Here is a 16,984-nt window from a genome sequence, read left to right on the forward strand (position 1 = left end):
CTCAGCGGCCGCAGTGTAGATCAGTGCCAGGAAGCGTGGGTAGCAGGGAAACCACGCCCCCGCGCGAGTGTCCGCCAATCGCAGAGTGCAGTGAGGCGCGGCGCGCTGGGAGGGCGGTGCGTCCGGAGAATCCCCGCCCCCAGCCCGAGCGTCCGCCAATCGCAGAACGTGGTGTGTCGCGGCGCGCCGAGTTGGTCCGGGGACGCGCGGCCTTCCGGCGGCCTGAGGGGGTGGCACGCTCTGGAGGAGGCGGCGCGCGCGGAGATGCCCCGCGGAGACCAGTCTCGTGGCTCGAAGGTAGGCTGTGGGTCTCTGGGCGCCGTCTCCTTGGTCCCCCCACGTCGGCTTCGCCCGCGGGGCGCGTGTGGCTGGCCCCGGGCTGGTGGGCGGCCGGGGCGTCTGTGGCGTGGACGCAGCCCGCGTTGGAGGCGGGGCGGGAGGGGCCGCCTCCCTGGAGGGCGAGGGTCGCGGCTGCGGGGCGGCCGGAGCGAGTGAGCCCGGCCGTGTGGCCCGAGTCCACCTGGTGCTCGCGGGTCTCTGCTGGGCCGCAGGGCGACAGCGGCGTCCTGGGGTCCGGGAGGGCCTGCGTAGCCGCCGCGTCTGCGCCGCGCTGCCTCCCCTGCCACTTCCGACGCCGGAGCGGGAGCGTCTCGGCCGAGTCGGGCGCGGGGTCCGCCTGGTGACCACGCTGAGAGCGGCGCAGCTGCGTTCTGAGTGTCTTACGTTTGTCCTGCGTGTGCCCTTTACCTTTTGAAAGCGATTTCTGAGCTCCATGCTTACCGACATGCTTGTCTCGTCGTACTGAAAACTGAATGAAAGCAGACACTGACTCCTTTCTTGACTCCTCTTTTCTTACCAAAAAAGTTCCTGAAAAAATAGTCCGCGCACGCTGGTTCAGCCGCTGTCTCACTGCTGTGTCTCCTTGCCCCTGGAATATCATTGGTTGTCACACACGCTGTCAGTTTTGTGACTACCCATTTACGAAGTCCAGGAAGCCCATGACAAGCATACCTAACCCTGATTTCAAAAATACTAAAATGTGAAGAAAGAAAAAACCAAGGAATCAAGGAAGTATGTTAAATTGTGGAAGCCCATGTAACTTGTGAACTTGGTCACTGTAGCATTTGACACATTTGCCACTTGATTCTTTCCCTGTATTGCAACTGCTCATTTATTTCTCCTTTGCTGCCTTCCTGCCAGGTTCTGACTTCTGACTTTGCGCCTTTTTCCTCACTTTCCAAGTTTGTTCTGGGAAGTCTCACACATTGATGTTAGCTGTCCCTCTGTATGGACGATTTTCAGATGTGTATTTGACCTTTCCCTTGAGCGCGGTTTAAACGCAGTGCACCATGAAGTTGTCATTTTCTCGCCCTTAGTCCCCTGGGTGCCAGCACTTCCTCCTGTGTTGTGCTGCTCTCAGCCTGTTGACACTGATGCTCTCTAATTGCGATTGCAGGGTGCACTTCAGCAGAAACCGTCAGGAGACTTGGAGGAGCAAGGTTCATTCCTCACAGGTCCTGGAGGGTGCATGGTACACCCAAGGACCTCACGGTGAGGTTGGGGGGCGAGACACAGGGAGAGAGGGACGGCACACCTGGGGTCTGCCTTTATTAGGGTCTGGGGGTTAGGTGTCTAGAATTTCGGGGATTCATTCTTCGTTGGCTAATTTAAAGCAATAGCAGGGAGGGGGAAGCACGGTCACTCAAATGGTCAGTTATTTAGGTTACCAGGACTTGTTGAAAGAGGAACCTTCATGGGTGAGGGCAGCCTAGTTCCTTACCTGGTTGTTTTGCAAGTAGCTCTGGCATACAGCTGTAGATGCTTTTATTCAAGGTGGATTTCTTCTAAAGTGGATGCCACCTGGCAATCAGATGCTTAATGTCAGGCACTTACACTACATCCTCAGTTAGAAATCTTCATGTTTTTGACTTGATACTCACTTTTCCCTTCGTCATTCTATCAGTTTTCAAGACCTTATCACAGCACCTGTCATAATCCTTTGAACATATTAGATACTTAATAGATATCTGATGAATGAATGAAAGGAGAACTAGTATAGAAGGTTTGCAAGTATTGTAGGTATGAAGAAACATGGAGAAATACCCTGGTCAGAAGACTTGGGTACCAGTCTCAGCTCTACAGCTAACTAATTTTATAATTCTGGGCAAGCCATGTAGATCTTTCTGGACTCTTAAAATGGAAGTTGATATGTGCCTGAACTAACATCGTAGAATTGGGAATAGTATTGGGAAAGGACTGAGTTGATAGATAATAAAAGGAAGATGAGACTTAAGTACCTGAAATTGAAAGATGAAGAGGGAAGAGTCAGTGGTGACGCAAAACTTGAACCTGTGAAAAATGGGAAGCTTGGGGAGAGTTAGTTGCTTCTTACCTGATGTTAGGGAACTTAAGGCCCAAGGAGAGATTAGGCTCCAAGTTGCTCCACGGCTGGGTGTATTTTATTTCTTTCTTCCCTCCTGCCTTTGCCCCCTCACTGTCCTTTCAAGTGCTATGATTCTTATTCCCTTTAAGCTTTGTCTTCTCCCTTTGATAAATAGCCAGGAACGACCACAGGTACTCCCTTTACCTATCAGTTGCTTACCTTCTGAGATTTCCTGGTCCTCCCCTCACTCTCACAGTTCCTTCTGCCTCCTCAGACTGAATTATAGCTCTCCCCCTTCTCTTTCTCACTGAAAGGAAAACTATCTTGGTAAGGTCATAAAAGAAATAAAGGAACATCATATCTTTCTGATGACACCCTCCTTCTCTACTCCTTTGGGTCCCCATCAGAAAACCTTATTTTATTTCTGGTGCTTCTTTCATAATAACAAGGACATAGTAATTTTTAATTAAATGCAGTGTACGTGTCATTTCAAAGAAGTTGTTTATTTTTCAAGAAAGGGAAACATTGCTTCTTTGAAGCAGGATGGGGAGGAGCCAAGGATAGAATGAGGACCTGGCTTCTGTTACAGAAAAGGGCTAGTATTAGGTAATAGGAGTATTTTTCCTCTGAGACTATAGGGAAGAAGGAGAGCGCAGTAGATGGGAGGTCTGCTGAGTTTTATAGTGGCTTATTTTAACCTTAGAGAAGATGTGACGGCTTGCGCTATGATGGTGACAAGGAGAGGTAAAGGCAAGCACGGGTGTGGAACTTGTGTATGTAAGTGTGTGTGTGAGAGTAGAGGGGTAGGGAATGGTAAGAGTGTTTACCAGCATTGACCAAGGACAAGTAATAAGAAAATATGAAGAGGGCCACTCTCATTTGTGGGTCTTTTTATCCTAACCTTGTGGGTTGGTGATTGGTAAAGTGAATTGGTAGAAGGGTAGGAGTCTTAATGCTTGAAAGGAAACACTGACGTACTTGGCCATAAGCATGCAGAATGGCAGGTGAGACATCATGATTAGGAGGAGGCTAGTGGCTGATACCGTGACTGGGCTTGAGACTTAGAAGTTCCAGTGATATTCCCAGGTTCTCAACCCGGTCGGAAAGCTCAGCTGCTGTTATGTGCCTTTGAGTTGAAGGTGCACGTGACAGTTATCGCTAGACACTTTTGTTAAAGTGAGATAATGCAGAATCAGTGGCTAGAATCTTTATTTCTGGAATTAGACATACTTGGGAGAAAATCCTGACATGTTGCTTACTAGCTCTCTGACCAGCACAATATACACAGCATTTCTAAGTTGTAGCTGCTTTGTCTATCAAATGGGGATAAGATAATACCGATCTTGCAAGGTTGGTATGAGGGTTAAATGATGAGAACTGCATGAAATGATGTACTGAGCGTATAGGCACTCGATTAATGTTAGTGATAATGAAAGCAATTAATAATAAAACACTATGATAATGAAAGAAATTTCTAGATGAGGACAGAGCTATTGTTCATCCTCTACTGTTTTGCCTTTAGATTTCTCCAGAATTGCTTCACTCAATTTGTTGAACAAGGAATAGGAAGAGGGCTTAGTTTTAAAGTTGTTCAGTGGTGGAGAGAGATTCTCTCATAGTTACCTTGGTAGGAGTATATTATGGTTCCAGTTTTAGCCCTTGGTAATCCCATTGGATGATTTACCAGTGGCTCTGCTTCTCAGAGTTGGACTCCTTAGTACTGATATCCTAGTCTAGACGTTGTCTTATCCTTAAAATGGAAGGAAAGGAGAACTAACATTTATTGAAGAGTTTTCGTATGTCAGGTACTTCACATATATATTTCCTGTAAGGGGAAAAATATTTTCTTTTAAATCAAAATAATATGTGCTCATAGATAAAAAAAAGTAGTATGAAAAAATTTCTCATGAAAACCAGCAATTGTTGCCCTGCTCCTTCCTGCACTTAATCATGTTCCTGAAGGCAATCCCTGTTTAAAATTGAGGTAATCGTAGAATCACATAACAGTTGTAAGGAATTACAGACATCTCACGTATTCTTTATCTAGTTGGCCACAATGGTAACATTCTGCAAAACTGTAGTACGATATCACCACCAATGTATTGACATTAATACAATACAACTGTCTTATTCAAATCTCCCCAGGTGTGCATCTGTGTGTGTGTGTGTTTAGTTCTGTACAGTTGTATCACGTGTAGGTTCATGTATCTACTACCACAGTCAAGATACTGAACAGTTTCATCAGCATAGGATCCTTTTTATAATCACACCGACTCCCATTAACTCCCACCCCAAGCCCCTGGCAATCATTCATCTATTCATTATTTAAAAGTTTTTGTCATTTCAAAAATGTTATTGGGGGCTTTCCTGGTGGCGCAGTGGTTGAGAGTCCGCCTGCCGATGCAGGGAACACGGGTTCGTGCCCCAGTCCGGGAAGATCCCACATGCCGCGGAGCAACTAGGCCCGTGAGCCATGGCCACTGAGCCTGCGCGTCCGGAGCCTGTGCTCCGCAACGGGAGATGACACGACAGGGAGAGGCCCACGTATCGCAAACCAAACCAAACCAAACCAAACAAAACAAAAATGTTATTGGGATAGGATCATACAGTTTATAACCTTTTGACATTGTTTTCCTTATTTTTCTTCCCACTCAGCTTGTCTAGGTTGTGTATATCAGTAGCTTCTTCACTTTTATTGCTGAGTCGTAGTCCATGGAATGGACTACCACAGAATGGATGTACCACAGTTTCACTTAGCATTTTACCTGTTGAAGTACATCTGGGCTGTTTCCAGTTTCTGGCTATTAGAATAAAGCTGCTGTGAACACTTGTGTACAGGTGTTTTGGGGAACATATGTTTTTATTTCTCTAAGGTAAATGCCCAAGAGTGTAATTGCTGGGTCATATCGTAATTTGATGTTTAGTTTTATAAGAAACTAACAAACTTTTCTAGAGTGGCTGTACAATATTACACTGGCAATGTATGAGTGATTCAATTTCATAGATAATAAATTCATGCTTTTAGAGTACAGAATTCAGTGGTTTTTAGTATATTCACAAAGTTGTACAAATATTTCTTATTAGAGAATATTCTCATCACACTGAAAAGGAACTCCATGGCTGTTAGCAGTCATTCCACATTCTCTCCTTCCCCATCCCCCTGGCAACCACTAAGCTACTTTCCATCTGTATAGATTTGCCTATTCTGGACATTGCATATAAATGGAATAACATGGTCTTTTGAGACTGGCTTATTTCACTTAGCCTAACATTTTCAAGGTTCATCCATTGTTGTAGCATGTATCAGTACTTCATTCCCCTTTATGGTTGAATAATTTTTCATTGTATGGTATACGACATTAAAAAAATTCCATTCATCAGTTGATGGATATTTGGATTATTTACACTTTTTGGTTGTTATGAATGATGCTGCTATGATCGTTTGTGTACCAATTTTTGTGAAGATGAAAGTTTTCATTTACCTTGGATGTAAACCTACCAGTGGAATTGATGAGTCATATGGTAATTGTATGTTTAAATTTTGAGGAACTGCCAAACTGTTTTCCAAGTGGTTACATTTTTTAGTCTCACCAGCAAGGAATGAGGATTCTAATTTCTCCGCATGCTTGTCAATACTTGTTATTGCGTTCTTTTGACTTTAGCCATCTTAATGGGTAGAAAGTGGTATTTTATTGTTTTGGTTTTGATTTGCGTTTCCCTAATGACTAATTATGTTGAGTATCTTTTCACGTGCTTATTGGTCATTTGTGTATCTTCTTTGAAGAAATGTGTATTCAAATTACTTGCCCATGTTTTTTTTTTTAAATTTGGCCGTGTTGGATCTTCGTTGCTGCATGTGGGCTTTCTCAAGTTGTGGCAAGCAGGGGCTACTTTTCGTTGCGGTCTGCGGGCTTCTCATTGTGGCGGCTTCTCTTGCTGGGGAGCACAGGCTGTAGGTGCACGGGCTCTAGAGCGCAGGCTCAGTAGTTGTGGCGCACGGGCTTAGTTGCTCCGCGGCATGTGGGATCTTCCCGGACCAGGGCTCGAACCTGTGTCCCCTGCATTGGCAGGCGGATTCTTAACCACTGCGCCACCAAGGAAGCCCTTGCCCATGTTTTAGTTGGATTTGTCTTTTTATTGTTGAATTGTAAGGGTTCTTTATAAATTCTCTATACAGTTTCCTTATCAGATATGTGGTTTGCAAATATTTTCTCCCACTCGGTGGGCTTGCTTTTCATTTTCTTAATGAGGTCATTTGAAGCACAAATGTTTAAAAGTTTTGATGAAGTCCAGTCTTTTTACTTTCGTTGCTTATGCTTTTGGTGCATATCTAAGAAATCACTTAGGTCATAAGTCATAAAGGTTTATTTGTATGTTTTTTTCTAAGAGTTTCTAGTTTTAGCTCTTACATTTAGGTCTGTGGTTCATTTGGAGTTAATTTTTGTATGTGGTGTAAGGAAAGGGTCTACCTTCATTCTTTTTTTTTTTTTGCGGTACACGGGCCTCTCACTGTTGTGGCCTCTCCCGTTGCGGAGCACAGGCTCCGGACGCTCAGGCTCAGCGGCCATGGCTCACGGGCCTAGCCGCTCCGCGGCATGTGGGATCTTCCCGGACCGGGGCACGAACCCGTGTCCTCTGCATCGGCAGGCGGACTCTCAACCACTGCGCCACCAGGGAAGCCCTACCTTCATTCTTTTGCATGTGGATATTCAGTTGTGCCAGTACCATTTGTTGAAAAGATTATTCTTTCTCCATTGAATTGTTTTTGCATTTTAAAATCAATTGACCACAAATGTAAGGATTTATTTCTTAAGTATGAATTCTGTTCCATTCATTTAGGTATTACCCTTATGCCGCTACCATACTTTCTTAATTACTGTAGCTTGGTAGTAAGTTTTGAAGTTAGGAAATCTCTAGCTTGAGTTCTGTTTCAAGATTGTTTAAATTATTCTGGGTTCCTAGCATTTTCATGTGAATAGTAACATCAGTCAATTTCTGCAAACAGCCATGTGGGATTTTTATTAGGTAACTCTGTAGGGAAATTGGAGAGTATTGCTGTCTTAACAGTATTAAGCTTTCCAAGCCACGAACGTGGGGTGTCTTTCCATTTTATTTAGCTCTTTCATTTCTTTTAACTATGTTTTGTAGTTTTCACTGTAGAAGTCTTGCACTTCCTTGATTAAACTTATTTCTAAGCATTCTATTCTTTTTGTTGCTATTAATGGAATTTTTAAAAAATTCGTTTTTTGTGTTGGTCATTGCTAGTGTATATAATTACACTTGATTTTTTTTAATATTCAGATTGTGTCTTGCAACTTTGCTGAAGTCATTTGTTCTAATTGTGTGTGTGTTTCTTAGGATTGTTTATATATAAGACCATATCATCTCTAAGTATTCAGAGATAGTTTTACCTCTTCCTTTCCAGTTTGGATGTCTTATTTCTTCTCCTTGCCTAATTGCCGTGGCTAGAACCTCTAGTACAATCTTGAATATAAGTGGTGAGAGCTCACATCCTTTTCTTGATCCTTATCTTAGGGAGAAAACATTCAGTAATTTATTATGTATGATGTTAGCTGTGAGTTCTATTTAGATATTCTTTATCGGATTGAGGAACTACTGTTCCATTGCAGGTATGTTGAGAATTACTATGGAAGGGTGTTGGCTTTTGTAAGTTTTTTTTCTGTTGATCCAATTTTTTCCTTTGTCCTTTATTAATATGGTATATTTATTGAGTTTTGGATGTTACATCAATCTTGCATTGCTGGAGGGAAAATCCCTATTGGCCGTGGTGTATAACCCTTTGCATATATTGCTGGATTCAGTATGCTAATATTTTGTTGAGGATTTTTGCAACTGTATTCATAAGTAATAATGGTCTAGTTTTTTCTTTTTGATGTCTTTGGTTTTGTTATAAGGATGTTTGGTTTCATAGTATGAGTTAGGAGTTTGTGAAGCATGGATGTTAATGCATTTTTACGTTTGGCATAAGTTATTAGTGTAGTCGTCTGAGTCTTGCTTTTTCTTTGTGATAAGTTTCCAAATTACTGATTCAATCCATTTGTTATGTCTATTAAGTTTTTTAAAAAATTAATTAATTTATTTTGGCTGCGTTGGGTCTTCGTTGCTGAGTGCTGACTTTCTCCAGTTGCGGCGAGCGGGGGCTACTCTTCGTTGTGATGTGTGGGCTTCTCATTGTGGTGGCTTCTCATTGTGGTGGCTTCTCATTGCAGAGCACGGGCTCTAGGTGTGCGGGCTTCACTAGTTGTGGTACGCAGGCTCAGTAATTGTGTCTCACGGGCTCTAGAACACAGGCTCAGTAGTTGTGGCGCACAGGCTTAGTTGCTCTGCGGCATGTGGGATCTTCCCGGACCAGGGCTTGAACCCGTGTCCCCTGCATTGGCAGGTGGATTCTTAACCACTGCGCCACCAGGGAAGCCCTATTCAGTTTTTTAATTTCTACTTGAGTCAGTTTTGCTAGTTTGTGTCTTTCTTGGAGTGTGTGTATTGTATGGTAGTTACCTAATTTGTTGGCGTACAGTTTTTCATATTATTCCCTTATAGGGTTTCCTATAATCCTTTAGTGCTTTTTCTCTTTCATTTCTTGTTTTTGCAATTTGAATCTTCTCTCTTTCCCTCTTTTTTTTTCTTTTTGTGAGTTTAGCTAAAGGTTTGTCCGTTTTGGTCTTTTCAAGGAACCAACTTTTGGTTATATTTATATTCTTCATTATTTTGTTTTCTATTTTATTTCTGTCCTCATTTCCTTCCTTCTGCTTGCTTTGGGTTAGTTGCTCTTATCTTTCTAGTTTTCTAAGATTAGCGGTTAAGCTATTAATTTGAGGCCTTTTTAAAAATAGATATTTACAGCTATAAGTTTTTTTGTAAGCATTGCTTTTTTCTGCCTCTGCAAGTTTAATATATCTTATTTTTTTCATTTTTCTCATAATATCTTCTAATTTTTCTTGTTATTCTGTCTTTGATCCACTCGATATTTAGGAGTGTGTTGTTTAATTTCCATATTTTTGTGATTTTTGCAGTTGTATTTTTGTTGTTAGTTTCATTGTATTGTTGTGTAAGAATAGTAATATGCTCTCACTCCTTTACAATGTATTGAGGCTTGTTCTATTTACAGGAAGGTTTCATATGTATGTAAGGAGAATGTGTATTCTGCTCTTGTTTGTTTGAGGGGGTCTTCATGATTTCTTGTGGGTAGTCAGCTATTTTATTGGGGATCCTTTTACATGACGAGTCTTTTTTCTCTTGCTGCTTTTATGATTTCTCTTTGTCTTTTAGTAGACATGATGTGTTCAGGGTTGGTCTCTGAGTTTATCCTCAGAGTTTTTTGAGTTTCTTGGGTGTATAATCAACATTTCATCAAATTTGGGAAGTTTTTGGTCTGTATTTTTTCAGATACTCTTTCTACATCTTCCTTTTTTTCTGGGACTCATGCATATATTTGTATACCTGATGGTGTCCCACAGGTCTCTGAGGTTCTGTTCATTATTTTTTTTCTGCTCTTCATCTTGGATACTCTCAATTGTCCTGTTGTAAAGTTTGCTGACTTTTTCTTCTGCTAGCTCAAATCTGCTATAGAGCCTCTCTAGAGAACTTTTCATTTCAGTTATTGTACTATTCAGTTCTTGAATTTCTATTTGAGTGTAGTGGTTTCTTGCTTTCTTTCTAAAAAATAATTATGTCTTTATATTCTCTATTTGCTGGGCAATTTTATTTTAACTTTTTTAGACAATTTCCTTTTTTTTCTTTGAGCATATTTACAGAAGCTGATTTAAAGTCTTTGGTGAATCCAGCTTCTGGCCTCCCTCAGGTACAGTTTTTCTTGACTGCATTTTTCTTGTTATACCTTTCTGTTTCTTTGTGTCTTACGATTTTTGGTTGAAACCAGACATTTAAAATATAATGCAACAACTCTGGACATTAAGTTCCCATCCCCTCCCCAGAGGTTTTTTAATTTGTTTGTTTTGCTATTTGTTTGTTTAATGACTTTCCTAAAGTTTCTTAAAGTTTGTAAAGTTCCTGTTTTCTGTAGGAAAAGGGGCATCTCCAACTTTTCCTGCTACCTCTAGGAGATGGGTCCATTAAGGGGCAAGGGGTGGATTGCCATCAAAGAGCTGGAAGTAAAGGAGCCTTGCTGTCCCAGCCCATGCCCTGCCCTGTGAACCCGGACCCATAAACTGCATAAAATGGAGTGTTGGTGGCTATTTGAGGCTTACAGTAAATGCCAAAAATTTGAGGAAAAAAATATTTCCTGTTTGTAGCTGCTGAACACACTACAGTGTTTGTTTACTTGTCTGTGAATTATTGGACAGATATTTCTTTAGATGCTTTGAGCCAATAAGTCTTTCATTCTTTACTGAAGAGCTCTGTGTGTGTTGAGGCGTGCCTGCTATAGTCTGGCAGTTTATAACTGACTTAACTTTCTCCTTGTGCAGGGCCTTGACATTATCCAGAGCTGAGATAGTGGGGCCTTCTCAGGTTTTTCCTGGGCATACACACAGCCCTGCAGATCAGGTAGCATTCCAGATCCCCTGGAACATGTCAGATCTTTTCAGTGCTGCCTGTGGACATCTTATTCTAAAGATATTCCTTCGTTAGCACTTTTGACTCTTTGGTCCCTGAAACGACTATTGCTGCCGCAGGCAGCTATAATATGAATTGCTGTCAATTGTTTTAGACAAATGCCCTGGTGATAGGACTTTCCCATTGAGTGAGCTGTGAGTCAGGTCGAACTAAGTTCTGTGAATAAGTTTTTTTTCTCAGGAGCTGCCAGGCAGTTCAGATAGTGATAATACTCTGTGGATAGGGCCTTTTGAGGACCTACAAACCCAGTTTGCTCTCTCCTCTGACTGCTGGGCTGCCAGTTTACACAGCTTATCCTGGTTATGAGGCTGCTGTTTTTCAAGGCTACTATGGAGCTAGAGAGGGGGCATGAGATGAGGGCAAATTAAAACACCAAAAAGTTCACTGTTCTTGTCGATATTAAGCTCCTTTTCTTGAGTGAATGCTGTTCAGATTATGAGCCTATGGTTAATTTCCAAAGTTTTGAAAAATTAAACTTTGACTATTTTTTCCCGCTGTTATTATTTCTTTTATGAAGGAGCAAGTTATTAGAGGTTCTTATTCTCTTATTCTGGAAGTTTGCTCATCAGGTTTTTTATTTTAGCCATTATGATAGGTGTGTGCTGATAACTCATTGTGGTTTTAATTTGTATTTCCATGATGGCTAATGATGTTGAACATGTTTTTATGTGATTATTTGCTATCTGTCTATCTTCTTTGGCAAAATACCTGTTCGTTTCTTTTACCAATTTTTAAATTGGATTTTTTGGGGTTATTGCTGAATTTTGAGAGCTTAAAAAATATTCTGGGTACTAGTCCCTTGTTGGACATGTTGTTGCCAAATATCTTCTGGCAGCAACATTTTAAAATTTTTACCATGTTCATTTGATAGTTGGTGCATTTGCTATCAAATCTGTAACAACTCTTTGCCTGGCTCTGGAACTCAAAAATTTTCTGTTTTTTTCTAACAGCTTTATAGTTTAATGTTTTACATTTAAATTTATGACATATTTTGAGTTAATTTTCATATAAGGTGTGAGGTTTAGGTTGAGGTTTTTTTTTTTCTTTTTTTGGTCTATGGACTTTCAGTTGTCCACTACCATTTATTGAAAGTCTGTTCCTTCTGCCATTGAATTGCTTTTGCATGTTTGTCATAAACCAATTGTGCAAATATGTGTGGGTTTATTTCTGGGTTTCTGAAGTGGTCCAGTCATCTATGTGTCTATCTCTTTGCCTACTAAGCCTTAACATTGGATAGAGTGACTTTCCACTTTATTCTTCTTCAAAACAGTTTTAGCTCTTCTAGGGCCTGTGGCTTTACCTGTAAGTTTTAAGATAGTTTGGCTATGTCTACAAAATACTTTCTGGAATTTTGATAGGAAATGAATTAAAGCTATCTGTCAATCTGGGGCAGATAGACATCTGTGAGTCCATGTCTCTCCATTTGTTAATCTTTGGGTTCTTTCATCAGCATTTTGAAATTTGTAGCATGCAGGTGCCATACATGTTTTGGTAACTTTATACTTAAGTATTTCATTTATTTTGGTGTGATTGTAAATTGTATTGTGCTTTTAATTCTAGTTTCTACATGTTTATTGTTAGTATTTAGAAATGGATTGGTTTTCGTGCATTCATGTTATATTCTGTAGCCTTGCTGAACTCAGCAAGGCTGGCTAGTACTTATTAGTACTAGCCATTTTTTTTGGTTAGATTTCTTGGGATTTTCTGTGTAGACTATCATGTCTTTGTAGTTTTGTTTTATCTTTTTCAAGCTGTATATTCTCAAATCCACTGTTGTCCACTGCCGCCCCCCCACCCCTGTCCCATCTCCCTGCCTTATTGTAGCAGCTAGAACTTCCAGTACCATGTTGGATAAGAGTTATGAGAGTGGACATCCTTACTTGTTACTGATCTTAGGGGGAAAGCATTCATTCTTTCCTGGTTCAGTATGATGTGAGCTGAGGGTTTTTGGTAGTTGGTCTTAAGTTGAGAAAGTTTACTTTTATTTGTAGTTAGATTACAGTTTTATAATGAATTGGTATTGGATTTTATTATATGCATTTTTTGTGTGCCAGATGCTGCAGTTTGTCTTTTCAGCTTGTTGATATATGGTAGATTACATTGGGTGATTTTAAAAAAAATTGATCCATATATATTTTTTAATTAGTTAATTTATTCTTTTTGGCTGTGTTGGGTCTTTGTTGCTGCGTGCAGGCTTTTTCTAGTTGCGGCGAGCGGGAGCTACTCTTCGTTGAGGTGCTTGGGCTTCTCATTGCTGTGACTTCTCTTGTTCTGGAGCATGGGCTGTAGGTGCACAGGCTTCAGTAGTTGTGGCACGTGGGCTCAGCAGTTGTGGCTTGTGGGCTCTAGAGCACAGGCTCAGTAGTTGTGGTATGGGCTTAGTTGCAGGCTCACTAGTTGTGGTGCATGGGCTTAGTTGCGCTGCGGTGTGTGGGATCTTCCCGGAGCAGGGATCGAACCTGTGTCCCCTGCATTGGCAGGCGGATTCTCATACATTGGTTGATTTTTGAATGTTGAATCAGCCGTGCACACCTGAAATAAACCCCACTTGGCCATGGTGTACATTTCTTTGTAAATGTTATTAGATTCCTTTTGCTGATATTCTGTTGAGTTTTTTTTGCATTTAAATTCATAAGAGACATTTGGTCTGTAGTTTTCTTTTTTATATTGTCTTTGCCTTACTCTTATCAGGGTAATGTTAGTTTCCTAAAATGAGTTTGGAAGTGTTCTTTCTTGTTTTATTTTCTGGAAGTTATTATAAAAAGTCGATGTTAATTCTTTGTTGAAGGTTTGTTAGAATTGTGTAATGAAATCACTTGGGCCTAGTGGTTTGTTTTCTGGGACTTTTAAACTTCAAATTCAATTTATTTGATGATTATAAGGTCTGTTTACATTATCTATTCTTGGTTGAGTTTTGGAAGTTGTGGTTTTTGAGGAATTGGTTGACTTATAAATTATTGAGTTTATGAGTGCAAAGTTTGTAGTGTTCCTTTATCTTTTTAATGGCTGTAGGATTTGTAGGGATATATTTTTTCAATGGCTGTAGGATTTGTAGTGATATCCCCTATTTCAAACTCATATTTGTCATTTGTGTCTTCTCTGTTTCTGTTTTTTGTCAGTCCTCATAGATGTGTATTAATTGTAATAATCTCTTGAAGGACTAGCTCTTGGTTTTATTGCTTTAAAAAATAGTTGTTTTCCTATTTTGAATTGAATTGATTCCTACTATTCTCTTCCTTTTGCTTGCTTTAGTTATTTTTTGTTCTTCTAGTTTCTTGAGGTTGGAATTTAGGTTATTGATTTGAGTTTTTTTCATTTCCAATGAAAATAAGTTGACCCTTGAACAGTGAGGAGTTTAGGAGGCTGATACCCTGTGCAGTTGAAAGTCCATGTATAACTTCACAGTTAGCCCTCTGTATCTGTGGTTCCACATTCATGGATTCCGCCACTTGTGGATCATGTGATACTGGAGTAGGTATTTATTGAAAAAAATCCATGTGTAAGTGGACCCATGCAGTTCAAACCTCTGTTGTTCAAGGGTCAACTGTATTTAATGTTATGAATTTCCCTCTCAGATCTGTTTTAGCTGCATCCCATATATTTTGATTGCTGTTTCTTTTTTCATTTAATTTTGTATGTTTAAAAAAATCTGTTGAAGACTGTTTTACTCATGAATCAGAAACTTGTTTATTTATTCATGTTTTTATCATTTATCTGTTTTGTTTTCATTATTGGTTTCTAATTTAATTCATTTATGATTAAGCCACACATTCTGTATGATTTCATTAAATTTATTCTCTGAATATGCTACATTTGGGTGAGTGTTCCTTTGTGTTTGGAAAAATAATATGTATTTTGTTTTTGTTGGGTGGTGTGCTCTCTTTGTGTCAGTTAGGTATTGTTAGGGTTTTTTTGTTTGTTTTGTTTTTTTGGTGAGATCTTGTATGACTTATATTGTTTTCTACCTAGAAGTTCTATCAGTTGCTGAGCATGGTGGGCAGGTGTCGAAATCCCCAACTGTAGTGGTGGATTTGTGTATTTATTCTTTCGGCTCTATCAGTTTTGTTTTATGCATTTTGAGGCTCTGTTGTTTGGTGTTTATAAAATTAGTAGTGTTGTATCTTTCTGTTGAATTTATTCTTTTATTGTTACATAATTTCTTTGTTTCTAGAAATTTCTTTTTGACCTGAGGTCTACTTTACTAGATACTAATATAGCCACTTTTGTTGTCAGTGTTTACTTGGCATATGTTTCTATTCATTTACTTTCAACCTCCCTATAGTGTTGAACTTGAAATTAGTTTCTTCCAAATAGCATGTGGTTGGTTCATGTTTTTTAATCTATGCTGCGAGGCTCTGTCTTTTGATGGATGTATTTAAGTCATTTACATGTAAGAGAAAATTATTGATATGTTAGTGTTCAAGTTTGCCATTTTGTTGTTTTCTTCCTGTTCTTTCCTTTCTCTTTTCTTCCGTTTTTGGAGTTACTTAAAAAATTTTAGGTTTCCATTTTGATTTATATATAGTTTTTCTTAGCTTTTTTGGTTGTATCATTTTCTCAATGGTTTTTCTAGATATACAGTAATATATGTGTAGCGTATCACAGTTTACATATGCAGCATTTTATCACTTCTAGTAAAATGTGGAAGCTTCACTTTCCATTTAGGCACCTTTAATGTAACCTAGTATTGTGGCTTTTATTTCATATTTCATATTCATTGACTATGATTTATACAGCTCTTGAGAAGGATTGTCTTTTGTATTTATCCATACTCCTGCAGTTTCTGTTTTTCCTTTTTCCACACTGCTCACAAGGTTTAAAAAAAATCATTTTCTACTGTTTGAGTACTTTCTTTCACCAATCTTTAAGTGTGTAACTGCTGGTTTCCAAATTCTTAAGTGGTTTTTCTTGGGGGGGGGCGGGTCTAAAATATCTTTATTTGATTGTTGAGCAGTTTACTGGATATCAGATTCTGGGTTGCTGTTATTTTCTTTAAGAACTGAAAAATAATTGCCCCACTTCATTCTGGCTCTAAGATTTCAGATGAGAATTCTGTCACTAGAATTGATGTCCCTGTATAGGCAGTATGTTATCATGGTTCTTTTCCAAACTTTTCTTTATCTTTAGAAGTTTAATTTTGATGTCTTGCTGTTGGTTTCTTTGGGTTTATCCTGTTTGGGGTTCTTTCAGCTTACTGTAGAAATATTATATCTTTTACCCAATGTAGGAAATTTTGAGCTGATATGTTTTAAAATACTTTGTCAGTTTAATTTCTTTTTCTTTGCCTCTTGGAACAGTGATATGAATGAAGAATCCTTTGTTATTGTCTCACAGGTCCCTGAGGCTCTATTCATTTTTCTTCACTATATTTTGTCTGAATCTGTTGTTCAGATTAGTTGAATTGTATTGATTGGCCTACAAATTATTGATTCTATCTTCTGTAGTTATGATTTTACTGTTGAGTCTACCCAGTAGGTTTTTTATTTTGGTAATTGTATTTTTCAGTTCTATAATTTCCATTTGGTCCTTTTTTATAATTTTTTCTTTTTTTTCTAGTTTTTCATTGTTTCAAGAGAACTTGCAGTTGATTATTGAAGTATTTTTATGACAGGTATTAAAAAATTCTTGTTAGATAGTTCCAGCACCAGATTGATTTGCTTGTTGGCATCAGTTGATTGTTTCTTTTTATTTGTTTTTTGATAGTATTGGTTCTTAGTATGAAGAACAATATTCAGTTGTATTCTGGACATTTAGTCTATCTTAGGAGATGCTGGGTTCTACTTAAGTGTTTTATTGTTGCAGTATGCTGCTAAGATCAAGCACACAGGTCCTGACCTACTTTTGTGGATTGTGGTTCTAATGATAGTTTAATTTTTAGAGCCTTTGTGATGTTGTTTTGGTCTGCTCGGCATATCTAGTGCCAGTAACCTTAGGGAACAGAAGGGGGTTCCCCAGGCTGACCTGCTAGGGTCTCTTGGTGAAGGAGCAGAGAATCTCAGGCACACA

The 16,984-nt window shown here is 39.5% G+C and overlaps 1 protein-coding gene across 2 annotated transcripts in view; it reads left to right on the forward strand.

The window, feature by feature from the left end:
- The first annotated feature begins 222 nt into the window (after positions 1-222).
- SPIDR (scaffold protein involved in DNA repair) overlaps positions 223-16,984 on the forward strand; it is a 353,204-nt gene continuing 336,442 nt past the window's right edge. For both annotated transcript variants that reach the window (XM_060035355.1, XM_060035356.1), the window contains exon 1: positions 223-297. In XM_060035355.1, coding sequence (XP_059891338.1) covers positions 265-297 — 33 coding nt within the window. In that variant the 5' untranslated portion in view covers positions 223-264. The remainder of the gene's footprint in view (positions 298-16,984) is intronic.

This window comes from Delphinus delphis, chromosome 17 (assembly GCF_949987515.2).
Source record: "Delphinus delphis chromosome 17, mDelDel1.2, whole genome shotgun sequence".
Taxonomy (NCBI): Eukaryota; Metazoa; Chordata; class Mammalia; order Artiodactyla; family Delphinidae; genus Delphinus; species Delphinus delphis.